Here is a 15,207-nt window from a genome sequence, read left to right as displayed (position 1 = left end):
CCATTGTGACTCAGCAAAAAGGACCCTGAAAAGCAGCTGCCAGCGGACTCAGCGTTTCCCCTCGTCTGAGAATATCGTACGTCCGTGTGTCTGATTTGCTGTAAATCGGCTGCTAAAATAAAAAATGAACGCTGTGTTTTTTGGGGTGGTTCTGCTCCAGATCCTGACCCCTGCTTTGGGTTATGGTACTGGAGCTCCGACAGAAGCTTGCGGGAATATGAAGCCTGGACATAAAGGAATCGTTCCTCAGACGAGTCAGTCTCCGTACTCCATCCAGGTCAGCAACACCACCTTCACGTCTGGAAAGCCGATTACAGGTAAGTGCCTGGATGCAATCAAATCCTCACAGCAATCCTCCAAAATGTAGCAGTAAGCTTACAAAGACAGTAGAGACAGTTACTCCAACATATTATTATTTTTAATACATTCCAGTATAAAAAATGGACCAATGATTTCTAAATCCGAAAGGAACACGGGTCATGCAACAAGACAATGACCCCAAGCACAGAAGTACTTCAAACAAATGTATTTATTTAATACATTCCAGTATAAAAAAAAGGTGGTAGTATCATGGTTTAAGCCTGTTGTGCTGCATCTGGACCAGAAAGGCTTGCCATCATTGGTAAAGCAATAAATTCTGAATTTTGAAGAGAGCGTGGGTCATGCAACAAGACAATGACCCCAAGCACAGAAGTGGTTCAAACTAATGTATTTATTTAATACATTCCAGTATAAAAAAAACTGTATACCTTCTGTGAAACACGGGGATGGAAGTATCATGGACGGCTTGCCATCATTAATGGACCAATGAATTCTGAATCCGAAGAGAATGTGGGTCATGCAACAAGACAATGACCCCAAACACAGAAGTAGTTCAAACAAATGTATTTATTTAATACATTCCAGTATAAGATAAAAAACTCATCCTATCTGTAAAACATGGTGATGGAAGTATCATGGAGGGCCTTGCCACCATTAATGAATTATGAATTTTGAAGAGAGCCTGGGTCATGCAACAAGACAATGACCCCAAGCACAGGAGTAATTCAAACAAATGTGTTTATTTAATACATTCCAGTATAATAAAAAAAAAACTTATGCCATCTGTGAAACAAGGGGGTGGTAGTATCATGGTTTGTCCCTGTTTTGCTGCATCTGGACCAGGATGGCCTCCCATGACTGATGGAGCAATTATCTCTGAATCCGAAGGAAACATGGGTCATGCAACAAGACAATGACCCTACGCACAGAAGTAGTTCAAACAAATGTAATTTTTAATACATTCCAGTATAAAACCTTTAAACCAGGGGTGTCCAAACTACGGCCCGCGGGCCATTTGCGTCCCGTTTCCTTTTTTGGAGCGGCCCGCGAGGTATTTTAGAAATAGAATGAAAGTTGGCCCGCTGTTAAGCAGGTTTTTATAATGTGAGATTCAAAGTTTGAACGCTAGGTGTCAGAAACGGGCCAAAGAGTCTAAAAGAGGAGAGAGTGCGTATTTCTAGCGCAGAAAAACGGGCCAAAGAGTCTAAAAGCGAAGAGAGTGCGCATTTCTAGTGCAGAAAAACGGGCCAAAGAGTCTAAAAGCGAAGAGAGTGCGCATTTCTAGCGCAGAAAAACGGGCCAAAGAGTCTAAAAGTGGAGAGGGTGCGTATTTCTAGCGCAGAAAAACGGGCCAAAGAGTCTAAAAGCGAAGAGAGTGCGCATTTCTAGTGCAGAAAAACGGGCCAAAGAGTCTAAAAGCGGAGAGGGTGCGTATTTCTAGCGCAGAAAAACGGGCCAAAGAGTCTAAAAGCGAAGAGAGTGCGCATTTCTAGTGCAGAAAAACGGGCCAAAGAGTCTAAAAGCGAAGAGAGTGCGCATTTCTAGTGCAGAAAAACGGGCCAAAGAGTCTAAAAGCGAAGAGAGTGCGCATTTCTAGCGCAGAAAAACGGGCCAAAGAGTCTAAAAGTTGGCGTAGTTAAGGAGTTTAATATTAAGAGACATCATGAAATTAAACATCAATTTGAAAAATCTTAGTTTACACAACACTGTCAAAGATAAAGATAGTAAGTCAAGTAAAATGGTGTGTAAATGAAATAATCAGGAAAATGTATTATTTAAAGTGGTATATTTCATTATTTGTTTTTAGTCTGTGGCCCGTGACTTCAAATATATTTCTCCTTCTGGCCCCCAACTAAAAAAGTTTGGACACCCCTGCTTTACACCATCTGTTAAACATGGGGGTGAAGGTATCACGGAGGGCCTTGCCATCATTAATGGACCAATGAATTCTGAATCCTAAAGAAACAAGGGTCATGCAACAAGACAATGACCCCAAGCACAGAAGTGGTTCCAACAAATGTAATTTTTAATACATTCCTGTATAAAAATGTATACTATCTTTGAAACACGGGGGTGGTAGTATCATGGTTTGAGCCTGTTTTGCTACATCTAGTGCTATTTCACATTGATTTTGGAAACATTTGGTGCCTGTATTTTACAAAAAAAATCACAAAAAATCTAGACAAGCCAGCAGACTACAAGAGTTTGAGTCCAAAAGTGAAAAGTGAAGAAAACACTGCATTCCAGCATAAAAACCATCTGTGAAACACAGGGAATCCGAAGAAAACACAGGTCATGCAACAAGACAATGACCCTAAGCACAAAAGTAGTTCTACCAAAGAACAGTTTAAGAGCATGGATTCAATCAAATACTCACAGCAATCCTAAATGTAGTAGTAAGCTTTGTAAAGACAGTAGAGATAGTTACTCCAAACTAATTTAAACTTGAATACATTTTAATTTAAAAACCTTATACCTTCTTTGAAACATGGGGGTGGTAGTATCATAGAACATAGAGAACGTGGGTCATGCAACAAGACAATGACCCTAAGCACAGAAGTGCTTCTACTAAACAATAGTCTGCTGTCTCTGATCCACTCATGGGTGTAGAAACCAGGAGGTGGTCATATTGTTATGCTTAATTGGTGGATATACAAAAAATATATTAAAAAAAGTTTTAAGTGTTAAAACTTTTTACTGAGACTCTTGTTTTATTGTTTTCTAGATTAATGATAAACATCAGCTTCAACACTTTGATAAAATTAAATCAAGAAAAACAGAAAACCCTTAAAAGTCATAATAAATGTCCTTCTCTGATTAAATTATCACCAATTACACGAATCAAAGTGAGAAAATTGTTTATTTGCAGGTGTTTTTTTAAAGAAAGGTGTTAATGGTAATTTTTGCTTTTGTATTTTATCTTATTTTCTCCAGGTCAGAGATCAGACTGATATATCTCTTTATAAATTCCCTATAAAACCATCTCCATCTCCAGCTCCAACCTAAAAAACACCAAGCAACCTGCTCCCTCTCCCCGCAGACACTGCTGCCACCTACTGCACACCACCCGCTACTGCATATATTTCACAATATATTCACATAAAGTGCTTTAAAATGAAGAATAAAACAAGCAGAGACATAAAAACACAACAACAGCAGAAAAGTACCCGAAAAATATTAATATGCCTTTTTCATTTTTTGACGATAGTTTTTTTACTATAATTTTTTGACTATAATTTTTTGACTATAATTTTTTGACTTCGAGTTTCATTTTCTGTTTTCTGCTGTTCTAGATCAAGAGTTGCAAAGTTGGAGTTTGGAGATGAGTTTGAGATGAGTTTGAGATGATTTTGAGATGAGTTGGGAATGAGTTTGAGTGAATTTTAGGTGTGGTTGGGGTGAGTTGGTGATGGTTTGGAGATAAGTTAGGGGTGAGTTTGGATTGATTTGGATATGAGTTAGGGGTGAGTTGGGATTGATTTGGGGATGAGTTTGGATTTATTAAAAAAAATGTAGAGGTGAGTTGGGCATAAGGTTGAGGTGAATTTGGTGATGAGTTGGGGATGAGTTTGTGAGGAGTTGGGGTGAATTTTAGGTGTGGTTGGGATGAGTTGGGGATGATTTGGTGATGAATTGGGGGTGAGTTGGGAATGAGTTGGTGATGAGTTTTAGGTGAATTTGATGTGTGTTTTGGGTGAGTTTGTGTTGAGTTTGGATGAGTTTGAGATGAGTTGGTGAGGAGTTGGGAATGAGTTGGTGAGGAGTTGGGGTGAATTTTAGGTGTGGTTGGGATGAGTTGGGGAAGATTTGTTGATGAGTTGGGGGTGAGTTGGGAATGAGTTGGCGAGGAGTTTGAGGTTAAGTTTAGGTGTGGTTGGGATGAGTTTGAGAAGAAGTTTGGGATGAGTTTGAGATGAAGTTTGGGATGAGTTTGTGTTGAGTTGGGATGAGTTTGAGATGAGTTTAAGGTAAATCTGATGTGTGTTTTGGGATGAGTTTGTGTTGAGTTGGGATGAGTTTGAGATAAGTTTGAGGTGAATTTGATGTGTGTTTTGGGATGAGTTTGTGTTGAGTTGGGATGAGTTTGGGATGAGTTTAAGGTAAATCTGATGTGTGTTTTGAGATGAGTTTGTGTTGAGTTGGGATGAGTTTGAGATGAGTTTAAAGTGAATTTGATGTGTGTTTTGGGATGAGTTTGTGTTGAGTTGGGATGAGTTTGAGATAAGTTTGAGGTGAATTTGATGTGTGTTTTGGGATGAGTTTGTGTTGAGTTGGGATGAGTTTGGGATGAGTTTAAGGTAAATCTGATGTGTGTTTTGAGATGAGTTTGTGTTGAGTTGGGATGAGTTTGAGATGAGTTTAAGGTGAATTTGATGTGTGTTTTGGGATGAGTTTGTGTTGAGTTGGGATGAGTTTGAGATGAGTTTAAGGTAAATCTGATGTGTGTTTGGTAGGAAACTGATGGTGGGTTTGTGATATTGATTATGATACTAATACTAATTGATTATTGTTTTGTAGTGACGATTATTGGTCCAGATTACGGTGGAGTTCTGCTGCAGGCCCGATCTGGAACCAACACCGATGCTCTGGGCAGCTGGGGAAGTCCACCCAATAACACCAAGTACCTAACGGTAAAATAAACTTTTAATTTATAAATAATATAAAGTGTTTATGTGTGAAAATGATGACCTGACTAAGGGTTTTTGGCATGAGTTTGGGGTGAGTCGGGATGAGTTTGGGGGATAGGCTTTGAGGTTGAGTTGCTTGGGATGCGTTTGGGGGAAATGCTTGGGGTTGAGTTTAGGGGACGAGTTGGGGGTTGAGTTTGGGGGATAGGCTTGGAGGTTGAGTTTGGGGGACGAGTTGGGGGTTGAGTTTGGGGGATAGGCTTGGAGGTTGAGTTTGGGGGACGAGTTGGGGGTTGAGTTTGGGGGATAGGCTTGGAGTTTGAGTTTGGGGATAGGCTTGGGGGTTGAGTTTGGGGGACAGGATTTGGGGTTGAGTTTGGGGGATAGGCTTGGGGGTTGAGTTTGGGGGATTGGCTTGGAGGTTGAGTTTGGGGGACGAGTTGGGGGTTGAGTTTGGGGGACGAGTTGGGGGTTGAGTTTGGGGGATAGGCTTGGAGGTTGAGTTTGGGGATAGGCTTGGGGGTTGAGTTTGGGGGAAAGGATTTGGGGTTGAGTTTGGGGGATAGGCTTGGAGGTTGGGTTTGAGGGTTGAGTTTGGGGGATAGGCATGGGGTTATATTTTATCTGTATGTTGTATGTATTATACATATTATATTTATATATTTTATTCTTTACAATCTTAGTGTTTTTTTAGCTACTTCATGTTTTAGTCATCTATTATTTTTTTATTTTGTGCAGCTTTTCTACCACTTTATCTATGAGAAAATATTTTTGTCTTATTTTTATGTGATTAGTATATATATATTATTTTTTTATATAAATATGATATTAAACGTTATTACGTGTGATAAATCACATTAAACCCTACACTGGATTCAGATTAGCGGCTAATGGTTAGCCGCGGGTGATCCTCAGGGCTGGTCTTTTGTTTGGTTCTGGGTTTGGTGAATCATTATAGATGCTGGATTAGAGCTCTGCCAACCTCTGCTGATTCCGCCATGCACACACTGGCACTACCCGTTATAATAAATACATAAATTAATTTATAATAAAAAAGTGACACAATTCTGCTGTAGGCTTTTCAGAAGAGCCAAAAATGCAGTGTTTTTATTTTTTCCTACATAGTAAATGAATAGTAAAGTGATCTATCAGACTATAAAGGAACACAAGGGACTAGATAACTAAAATGTGTATTTAAACTTAAATATTATAGATTTTTAATGATATGATATATATTTTTTAAAGCATAAATAGAATTTGGAGTCACAGAACAATGCAAAAAAAAAATCTCTGAACGATTTTAATGATTATATTTCATGGTAAAGTTCATGGTAGAGTGAGGACAGGTAACAAATGTTTTTTTCTCCTCTGTTAATCTTTTGTTCTTAGTGCTCAAAAAACAGCAAAGGTGCCATCACTCACTCCAGCCCCGATATGAAGAATAACCTTGTGTACACCTGGATCCCCCCCGCCTCCTACAGCAACATCTACTTCGTGTGAGTAACAGCACTTATATTCATTCCGAAAGTATAAAATTAGTCGTAAAATAAACGTTTATTTATTTGGGGGTTGAGTTTGGGGGATAGGCTTGGGGTTTGAGTTTGGGGGATAGGCTTGGGGGTTGAGTTTGGGGGATAGGCTTGGGGTTTGAGTTTGGGGGATAGGCTTGGGGTTTGAGTTTGGGGGATAGGCTTGGGGTTTGAGTTTGGGGGATAGGCTTGGGGGTTGAGTTTGGGGGATAGGCTTGGGGTTTGAGTTTGGGGGATAGGCTTGGGGTTTGAGTTTGAGGGATAGGCTTGGGGTTTGAGTTTGGGGGATAGGCTTGGGGTTTGAGTTTGGGGGATAGGCTTGGAGGTTGAGTTTGGGGGATAGGCTTGGGGGTTGAGTTTGGGGGATAGGCTTGGGGTTTGAGTTTGGGGGATAGGCTTGGGGGTTGAGTTTGGGGGATAGGCTTGGGGTTTGAGTTTGGGGGATAGGCTTGGGGTTTGAGTTTGGGGGATAGGCTTGGGGGTTGAGTTTGGGGGATAGGCTTGGGGTTTGAGTTTGGGGGATAGGCTTGGGGGTTGAGTTTGGGGGATAGGCTTGGGGTTTGAGTTTGGGGGATAGGCTTGGGGTTTGAGTTTGAGGGATAGGCTTGGGGTTTGAGTTTGGGGGATAGGCTTGGGGTTTGAGTTTGGGGGATAGGCTTGGAGGTTGAGTTTGGGGGATAGGCTTGGGGGTTGAGTTTGGGGGATAGGCTTGGGGTTTGAGTTTGGGGGATAGGCTTGGGGGTTGAGTTTGGGGGATAGGCTTGGGGTTTGAGTTTGGGGGATAGGCTTGGGGGTTGAGTTTGGGGGACAGGGACAATATGATGTGCCGTATGATTATTGGTAAACAGTACTAATATTGAAATTAGATTTTTGATTGATTTCTGATTGTTTTTTAGGGCCACTGTAGCTAAAGATAAGGCAGTGTACTGGTTAGACGTCAGATCAGCCAATCTGACCAGAGGTGAGAAAAACACACAAAAAACACTCAGATTTATACATTCTGCTTTTTTTTTAATATTTTATTATTATTATTATTATTATTATTAATAACAGAGTTAACTGGTGCACATAACAACATTCCTGCCAAATAAAGATCTGCACTGTGGTTTTATAGCTTTTAAAAATATAGACTCTATATAAGAGAAACTTTACTTTTCCTTTTTTATTTATTCTGTTTTGTTTTATCTTTTTGCATTTTTCCCTTTTTATTAAATAGATATTTTCATTTATTTCGTACTTTTATCTACTTTATTTTTGTCTTTTTGTTTTATTTCTACAGTTTAGTTTTTTTTTTATAATCTTAGTCTTATTTTAAGCTTCTTAATTTTTTTGTCATCTCCTTAGTTGGCTGTTTAAAAATTAAGGCTGTCCACTTATATTTTATCATTTTATTCTGAATCATTTTAATTCTTCTTATTTATATCTGATTTATTTTGTTTGTATTTCTAATGCTTTTACCAGTTCCTTATTTTAGCATAACCTGATTAAATGCTTGATTTATTAATGTGTTTCTTTTGTTTATTATTATTATTATTATTATTATTATTATTATTATCTAGTTTTAATTTCTTGTCTAAATGTTTTCAATCTCTTTTAAACTGTAAATGTTGTATTTATTTAAAGTGTGAATTTATTATTTTTATTATTATTTTCTATCCTAGTTTTAATTTCTTGTCTAAATGTTTTATGTATTTATTTCAAGTGTGTTTCTTTTGGTTATTATTATTATTATTACTATAGTTTTATTTTTTTATCTAAAGGTTTTTTATCTCTTTTAATCTGTTGGTTGTGTTCCTGCAGATGGTCCAGGTTCTGGTGCTGATCCGGAGTCAGTCGTTACACCGGGGCTGCTGATGATCACTCTGCTGATTTCTACAGTTTTACAGAAATAAATCAAAGACCTGCAGCCTAATCCTGCTCTTTAATCACTAAAAACACAGAAAACGCTTTAAAAATGTTTTTCCAAAATGTTTTTTTCCATTTTTTCCATTTTTGTGTATATTTATGTTTGTTACGATCCAAAGATATAAAACATCACCTGTATCTGTTTCTATAAATATTTACTGTCTTACAATAAATTATTACATTTACAAAGAAATATAATTATTATTTTCTAAACGATAAACCAAGATCATCATTTTTACTTTTTTATCATTCCTTAAATTCCTATCAATCAGTGGTTTATAATATAATATAATAAATGATCATTCTAAAGCCATTATGTCAAGTTATTTAAATCAAAATTCAAGAAAATGACAATTTTAAAATTTATCAAGAAAAATAAAAAAATTAAAATATTGGGGAAGAAATATAAAAATGAAGGAAAATAATAGTAATTATAATATTATTTTTATAAAAGTTTTCAAAGTTAATTTGAGTGTTATCGGACTGTAGACTGCATGTTTACTGTGTTAAAACAAACTACGTGTGACAAACCACTATCTAATATCACCCTGGCTTACCCAAACACTCAGTGTAGCTAATGATTAGCCGCTAATGCTAATGCTTTAGCCTTAGTGCTGGAGAAATTTGGAAATCTAAGCCTACTGTAAATAAACGGAAGTGCTTTACTCCCCCAAATAAACTGGAGACAGTTTTCAGGAGAGAAATCTGTGTAGATTAACATCCAGCACTTGTTTAACTTTAAAAGAAAATTTTTTTTTATTACAGTTTTGTTTATCTAGCTTAGCTTTACTTAACTTGGTTAGCTCCTCCCCCTTCCACCACCACCCAGCGGCAAGGCCTGCTGAATCAGAAGTTCCTTATAGTGTCTCTTAAAATGCTTTTTATAATAGTGCGCCTTTTAGAGCAAAAAAATACGGCATATAATATTAGGGATTTATTAATATGAAGTTGTGTTGTAGTCCTGGTATTATTATGTGCTGTATTAAAGCTCCACTAGGTAGGATTGAGAGTTTGTGCTCGTGGGCTCCCCCTACAGTTGCAGAGTGTAATAAATGTCGTAAATGTTTCTTCTGTGTCTAAAACGGATAAAACAGCTTGTTTACAGAGTAGCACTGTTAGCCCTCACCACCAAACAAGCACAGCATGAAATAATATTAAAACAAAAACACAGTATCATTAAAATCAGCTTTTACAAGCCCCAGACTAAAATCTATATTTCAGTTTGGGGCAATTTACTGCAAGCTAGGCTTACAAACAGCCATATTTTACACTTAACATGATATATTTACACATTTAACCCGATCGCTAATGCTAATCGCTAATGCTAATCGCTGCTAGCTTCCACCTGCTAGCCTACAGCTTTAGCAGTTAAAACAAACACTTTAACTCAACTTATATATCACATATATATAGACTCTGTTTATTTTAATAACCTTTTAACTCTCTTATTAACATTTTAAGCTCCTTACAAAATATAGATACCCACTGATTTACCTGTAATCTGTCTTTATCTGGTACAATCTGAACTCACTACAGCACAGACGAACAGAACAAACGATTCGTTCTTTTTAACGAATCTTTTTAATGAACGGATTCTAATGATTCAGTTCATCTAAAAGAGCTGCTGTGCTCATCACTACTAGTTAGCTTCTGTAAAGAATTAACCAACTCCGAATAGCGGGTTTTTGTAGTCCTTGTAGGAGTGTTAGAACTACATACAGGTCTGAAAGCAGGTCGCAGTGCTGGAAAGCAGGTCGCAGTTCTCGCGAGCGTTGGTCGCGGCCGCCTCGGAAAACATACAGAGTCTGGTTTGAGCTCAGAGGAGCTCCGGCACAGACACGAGAGCACCGCCATTCCTCCTATTACACCTCAATGCAGCGCTGCAGTGAGTTTCAAGCTGTAATCCTACCTAGTGTGAGACTGTGATAATTGTAATATGAAATGTGATAAATGTGATAAATGTGATACGTGTGATAAGTGGTGGTAATGAGTAGTTGGTAATGTTTTTAATGAGCAGAAACGTGTTTGAGGAAAGGTTACAGAAACTAGCGCTGGAGTTCGTAATGGAAAAACTTTAGGACGAGGAACTCGCTGTGATGTACGAGTGTGTGTGTGTGTGTGTGTGTGTGTGTGTGTAGAGGCTGGGATCATGTGTCTCACACACCCCTGGGCTCAGAAGATCTCGGCATGTGTGGAATCTGGCTCTACAGCGGCCTGCCTAAATATTGGTGCTGGAACACGTCGACATGTCAGTACCCGCCATGTATCAACAAGCCCCAGTTAATCTCCATTTACACACACACTTATACACACACACACACACATTTACACACTTACACACACTTATACACTGATCATGAATCAGATATTAACACATGGGTGTGGAGTATCTAAACCCAACCACTGCAGTGACACCCTGTTAACTCTACAGCACTGGCTGTTACTGACCTACTGATATCTGATATTACATTAAAACACACACATTTCTGAATGGGGTTTTCCACTCTAATTAAACAGAACCTGTCTTTATATGATGCTGCACATGAAACTCTTCCTCAGCCTCTTCCTCATTGTCTGCAGTAGCTAGTAAAAGAAAATATTCAGAAAAACAAAAAGAGTCGATCAGGAAAAGCACCGTGTCTACATCAACCCGTGAATTAGTATTCATGGCCCCGCCCACCTCGGCTCATGACTGCCCACCACAGGCACAGAGCTGAAGCCGGGCAGCGACGCCGTCTTGTCAGATAGCAGCTAAATAACAGCGCTAGGAACAGCATGCAGTTCATTCCTGTGTTATTTGTGTGAATAACACATCAGTGTTCTATGTATGCTTTACCCAGTAATTCAGAGCTAAGAAACAAATAGAATTAGAGTTAGAATTAGTCTATGGAGGAAAAACACAGTTAAAAGTACAGTTAAAAGTAAAGCAAATAACTGTAGGTTTAAATAGGATCTCCGGTGGATTTGGTGTTTTACAGAGACTCTAAGATTAGGGCATTATTACACATGTTGTAAAGTAACAAATGACATTGCAAAGATTAAGTGTTTTTAGTGTAAAAATTTCTTTATTTTAAAACATTTTAAAATAACTGTTGTCTGTCTCACTGTTTTCTGGTGTCACAGTGCTGTTAGCCAATCAGAGGCGATATGTTTGCATGTATGAATATTCATCAGCAAGAGCCAAGAGTCTGCGTGTGTCCCGTTACATCTGGCATAAAACTATAAAACATTGAAATACTGAAGTACCATAGGAACACCTTAGCAACCAGCCTGTATGCAAGAGCAATACCTTATCAACCAACAGATATACCTCGTCAACAGCTTGGCAACAACCTAGCAAGTCTAAGTGAGTTTTAGTTTAATTCTCTGAGTTTAGTTCTGAATGTTTGAGAAAAGAATTGTACAGCAGCTCCTCACTGTATCCAGTATAGAGATATTAGATAATACTTATATTTATATTATTAGTAAAAATATATATTAAGGAATCCCCTTCTGCCGTTTAAAGCTTTGGTAAGGCCTGTCCCTGCCCTCGGTAAACCCGGGATTAGCAGAATCAGACTGTGACTCAGACTGTGGCCCTCAGGCGGAGGTGAGGGTGGTTGAGGGTGGTTCCTGGGGCTGCAGAGGGCATTAGCTCGGGTACGAGGAGGAGAGCGAGGGCAGGAAGACAGCGTGAGACTCAGAGCTCGTACTCCAGACGCCTGCCTGTCATCAGGCTAAGCAGGAGATAAGGAGGGTAAATTTAGCAGCGGTAAGATGAGTGTAATCCACTTCATGCCTTTCATTATCCTTCAATGGATCTCCACACACTGCATGCAACCGCAGCACAGCCACCGGAACAGCCGTCCAATAGCTACAGGCAACACCTGACACATTTGCATATAGAAGAAACCGAAGCCAACAGTCATCTTAGCAAAGAACAACGTCATTTACAGCTCTGAAAAAATAAGAAAGCACTTAAAAATTATGATTTCCTTTGATTTTACCAAATTAAAAAAACTCACAAGCCATCAAACCAAACTGAACTGCTTAAAAAAAAAGTTATCAAAAAGCAGTGTGTAAGACTGGTGGAGGAAGGAAAACATGATGTCAAGATGCAAAAACAGACCAGGATTATTCCACCAAACTCTTAAATCTTTATGAATATGAACTTGTTTTCTTTGCATTATTTGAGGTCCGAAAGCTCTGCATTTTTTTTTTGTTATTTCAGCCATTTCTCATTTTCTGCTATAAAATAAATGCTCTAAGTGACTTTAATATATTTAATTTGGAATTTAGGAGAAATGTTCGTAGTTTATAGAATAAAACAACAATCTTCATTTTACTCAAACATATAAACATATATCTATAAATTACAGCTTAGATCGGCCCAAAAAAATCCAGCCCGAGCCCAGCCCAAACCCAACATTTTTTTAGTAGTAAGTAGCGCATTAAAACTTTTAAAAGCTTTAAAAATCATTTTCGAAGCTGTTTGAATGAGCGAAATCTGTTCAGAATGATGTGATGTTAATTACATTGTAATTAACATTGCAACACTGAAGAAGCATAGACCTATTATTCAAGAACAATGTTAATTAAGAACTGATATCTCTGTCTACTCCAATATTTTAGAATATAAAATACCTTCTGAACAAACACTGGTTTACTTTGTTACTTGTATTTAATTCAGCAAAATGAAGCAATATAATGCTCGCTTCACCTAAATTGCAAGCAATATAAACAGCTTACATGGTTAATATTTGCCCTTTACCTTTCTTATGTTACATTTCTTTTAAAAAGTGCTACTCTTTTTTTATTAGTTTTTGAATAAAATGTAAAAGAAAATGAATTAAACTCAAGATATGAGTAGAAAATTTGTTTAGTTTCAAATTTACAAATGAAGCAATGTTTATTAGCCCTTGGCCAAACATACTGTATGTAATTTAAATGTGTGTGTTTGTTTCGGGGGGGGGGGGAGGGTGGTGTACAGTGTGTGTTTATTGAAAATGTGTTTTGATATATGTTTTTCACAAAAAATGAGCCAATGCCAATGAGTTTGAGTTAGAAAAAAATTTTTTTTAGTATCATTTGATGAAAAATGAAAACGGACCCGAACACCACACAAGGGTTAAACATATAGCCTATATAATATTCTAATATTCTAACTTGTGCAACTTCTTATTTAAAACACAGTTTGATTTGTTACTTTACTATATTGTGATTATAGCTCATAAAGCCACAGCTTTATATAAAATAAAAACAGCTTTAAAATCAGAGGGTTTGAGCAGAGAATCGTATCTTTTGCTATAAATTGCAAAATCAGGGAAACTGATTCAGAAAGTGAAGTGGTCTCTTCATTTTTTCCAGAGCTGTAGATGTATTTTTGGAAAATTATTCTTAAATATTTGACAGTTTAAAAACCAAGCCTGGATTTCTCAGTTAAGCCAATTAACATCAATTAAAGATAAAAAAAATATATATTTAAAAAGTGATGTTTCAATATCAGTTCTGATTTTATTAATCCTGGAGTTTCTTTTATGTACACATGCTTTCCTGGACAACTGAGATCATTTGAGACAGAACTGAGAAAGTGAGAAAGCCTCCCTGAGGGAACACGGTGTAAAACAGACGCCGGGCTGAATGGAGGTCCTGAGCTGAGAGGAATTCAGAGCTTCAGCCAACACGATTGTACTACTGGTGAATTCACGCTGACCTTGTTAAGTCACATGGGCCGGGCAGGAGGCCACCGGCCGGCGTGGTGGATTTGGCTCGTGGAGCACACTGCTTTACTTGGAAGAGCTTTAAATGACCTCTGATGTTCCTGCAAGTCCAGTGAAGAAATCAGGTTAAAAATACACTCAGAGCAACCAAATCTAAATATTGCATTTATAATTAATTAAAGACATTAGATATACCAGTTAAACCAGTGTTTCCCCATAACCCTAGAAAATAGTGCTAGAAAATCCAGTTAATCAGCTCATTAACCCTTCATAAGCCCTTCCTGAGACCCAACCAATATGGCGGAGACGCTGCATTACGATTCATTATCTCTTATATCTAAACTGGAGATTAAACTTCTTCTTTTTCTTTATGGTGTACTAATCTCATTTTGAGCTCCTGTCGCCCCCTACAGGGCTAGCGTAGCGTTTTTGTTGTTTCTTTGGATAGAAATATTTTATAATAACTTATAAAAGAAAGGAAATCTACGTTTTTAAATAATCTCTATATTTGTAGACGGTGCCTTAAAGGAGAAATGGACTTTTGTTGTAATAAAATCTACGTGATAAAAAGTACTTATCTTTGTTAAAATAGCACATCTCCATTCTCCTACAGCGTTCCGAGATCCATATATAATAATTTAGGAAAGAAAATCAACGTTTTTAAAATTATCTCTATATTTGTAGACGGTGCCTTAAAGGGGAGCTGGTGTAAAATGGACTTTTGTTGTAGTAAAACATGATAAAAAGTTCTTATCATTGATGAATAGCACACCTCTGCTCTCCCACAGCGTTCAGAGATCTATATATATATATATATATATATATATATATATATATATATATATATATATATATATATATATATTTATATATTTATATATATATATATATATAATTTTTCTTCTTTTTTTTTTGGGGTGTATTAATCTCATTTTGAGCTACTATCACCCCCTACAGGGCTAGCATAGCGTTGTTGTCGTCTCTTTGTATATAAATATTTTATGATAACTTAGGACAGAAAATCTACGTTTTTAAAATTATCTCTATATTTGTAGACAGTGCCTTAAAGGAGAAATTATGTAAAATGGACTGTTGTTGTAGTAAAACATGATAAAAAGTTCTTAT

The 15,207-nt window shown here is 37.4% G+C and overlaps 1 protein-coding gene across 1 annotated transcript; it reads left to right on the top strand.

Annotated features, from left to right (window-relative positions):
* Window positions 1-8,696, top strand: si:dkey-251i10.2 (uncharacterized protein LOC562682 homolog). Its single transcript, XM_049465663.1, has 5 exons — window positions 1-317; window positions 4,840-4,952; window positions 6,339-6,445; window positions 7,375-7,439; window positions 8,279-8,696. The coding sequence occupies exons 1-5, from the start codon at window positions 125-127 to the stop codon at window positions 8,368-8,370; spliced, it is 570 nt and encodes a 189-aa protein (XP_049321620.1). The 5' UTR covers window positions 1-124; the 3' UTR covers window positions 8,371-8,696.
* The last annotated feature ends 6,511 nt before the right edge of the window (window positions 8,697-15,207 follow it).

This window comes from Astyanax mexicanus, chromosome 1, assembly GCF_023375975.1.
Source record: "Astyanax mexicanus isolate ESR-SI-001 chromosome 1, AstMex3_surface, whole genome shotgun sequence".
Classification (NCBI taxonomy): Eukaryota; Metazoa; Chordata; class Actinopteri; order Characiformes; family Acestrorhamphidae; genus Astyanax; species Astyanax mexicanus.
The sequence above is the reverse complement of the archived record's forward strand: the minus strand, read 5'-3'. Positions and strand labels throughout refer to the sequence as shown.

What these genes read in the sequence shown, in the direction of transcription:
- si:dkey-251i10.2 (XM_049465663.1), top strand. Translation starts at nt 125, where the DNA reads ATGAACGCTGTGTTTTTTGGGGTGGTTCTGCTCCAGATCCTGACCCCT. An exon ending in TACAGCAACATCTACTTCGT is followed by an intron (nt 6,446 to 7,374) that starts GTGAGTAACAGC and finishes ATTGTTTTTTAG; the next exon opens with GGCCACTGTAGCTAAAGATA. An exon ending in ATCAGCCAATCTGACCAGAG is followed by an intron (nt 7,440 to 8,278) that starts GTGAGAAAAACA and finishes GTGTTCCTGCAG; the next exon opens with ATGGTCCAGGTTCTGGTGCT.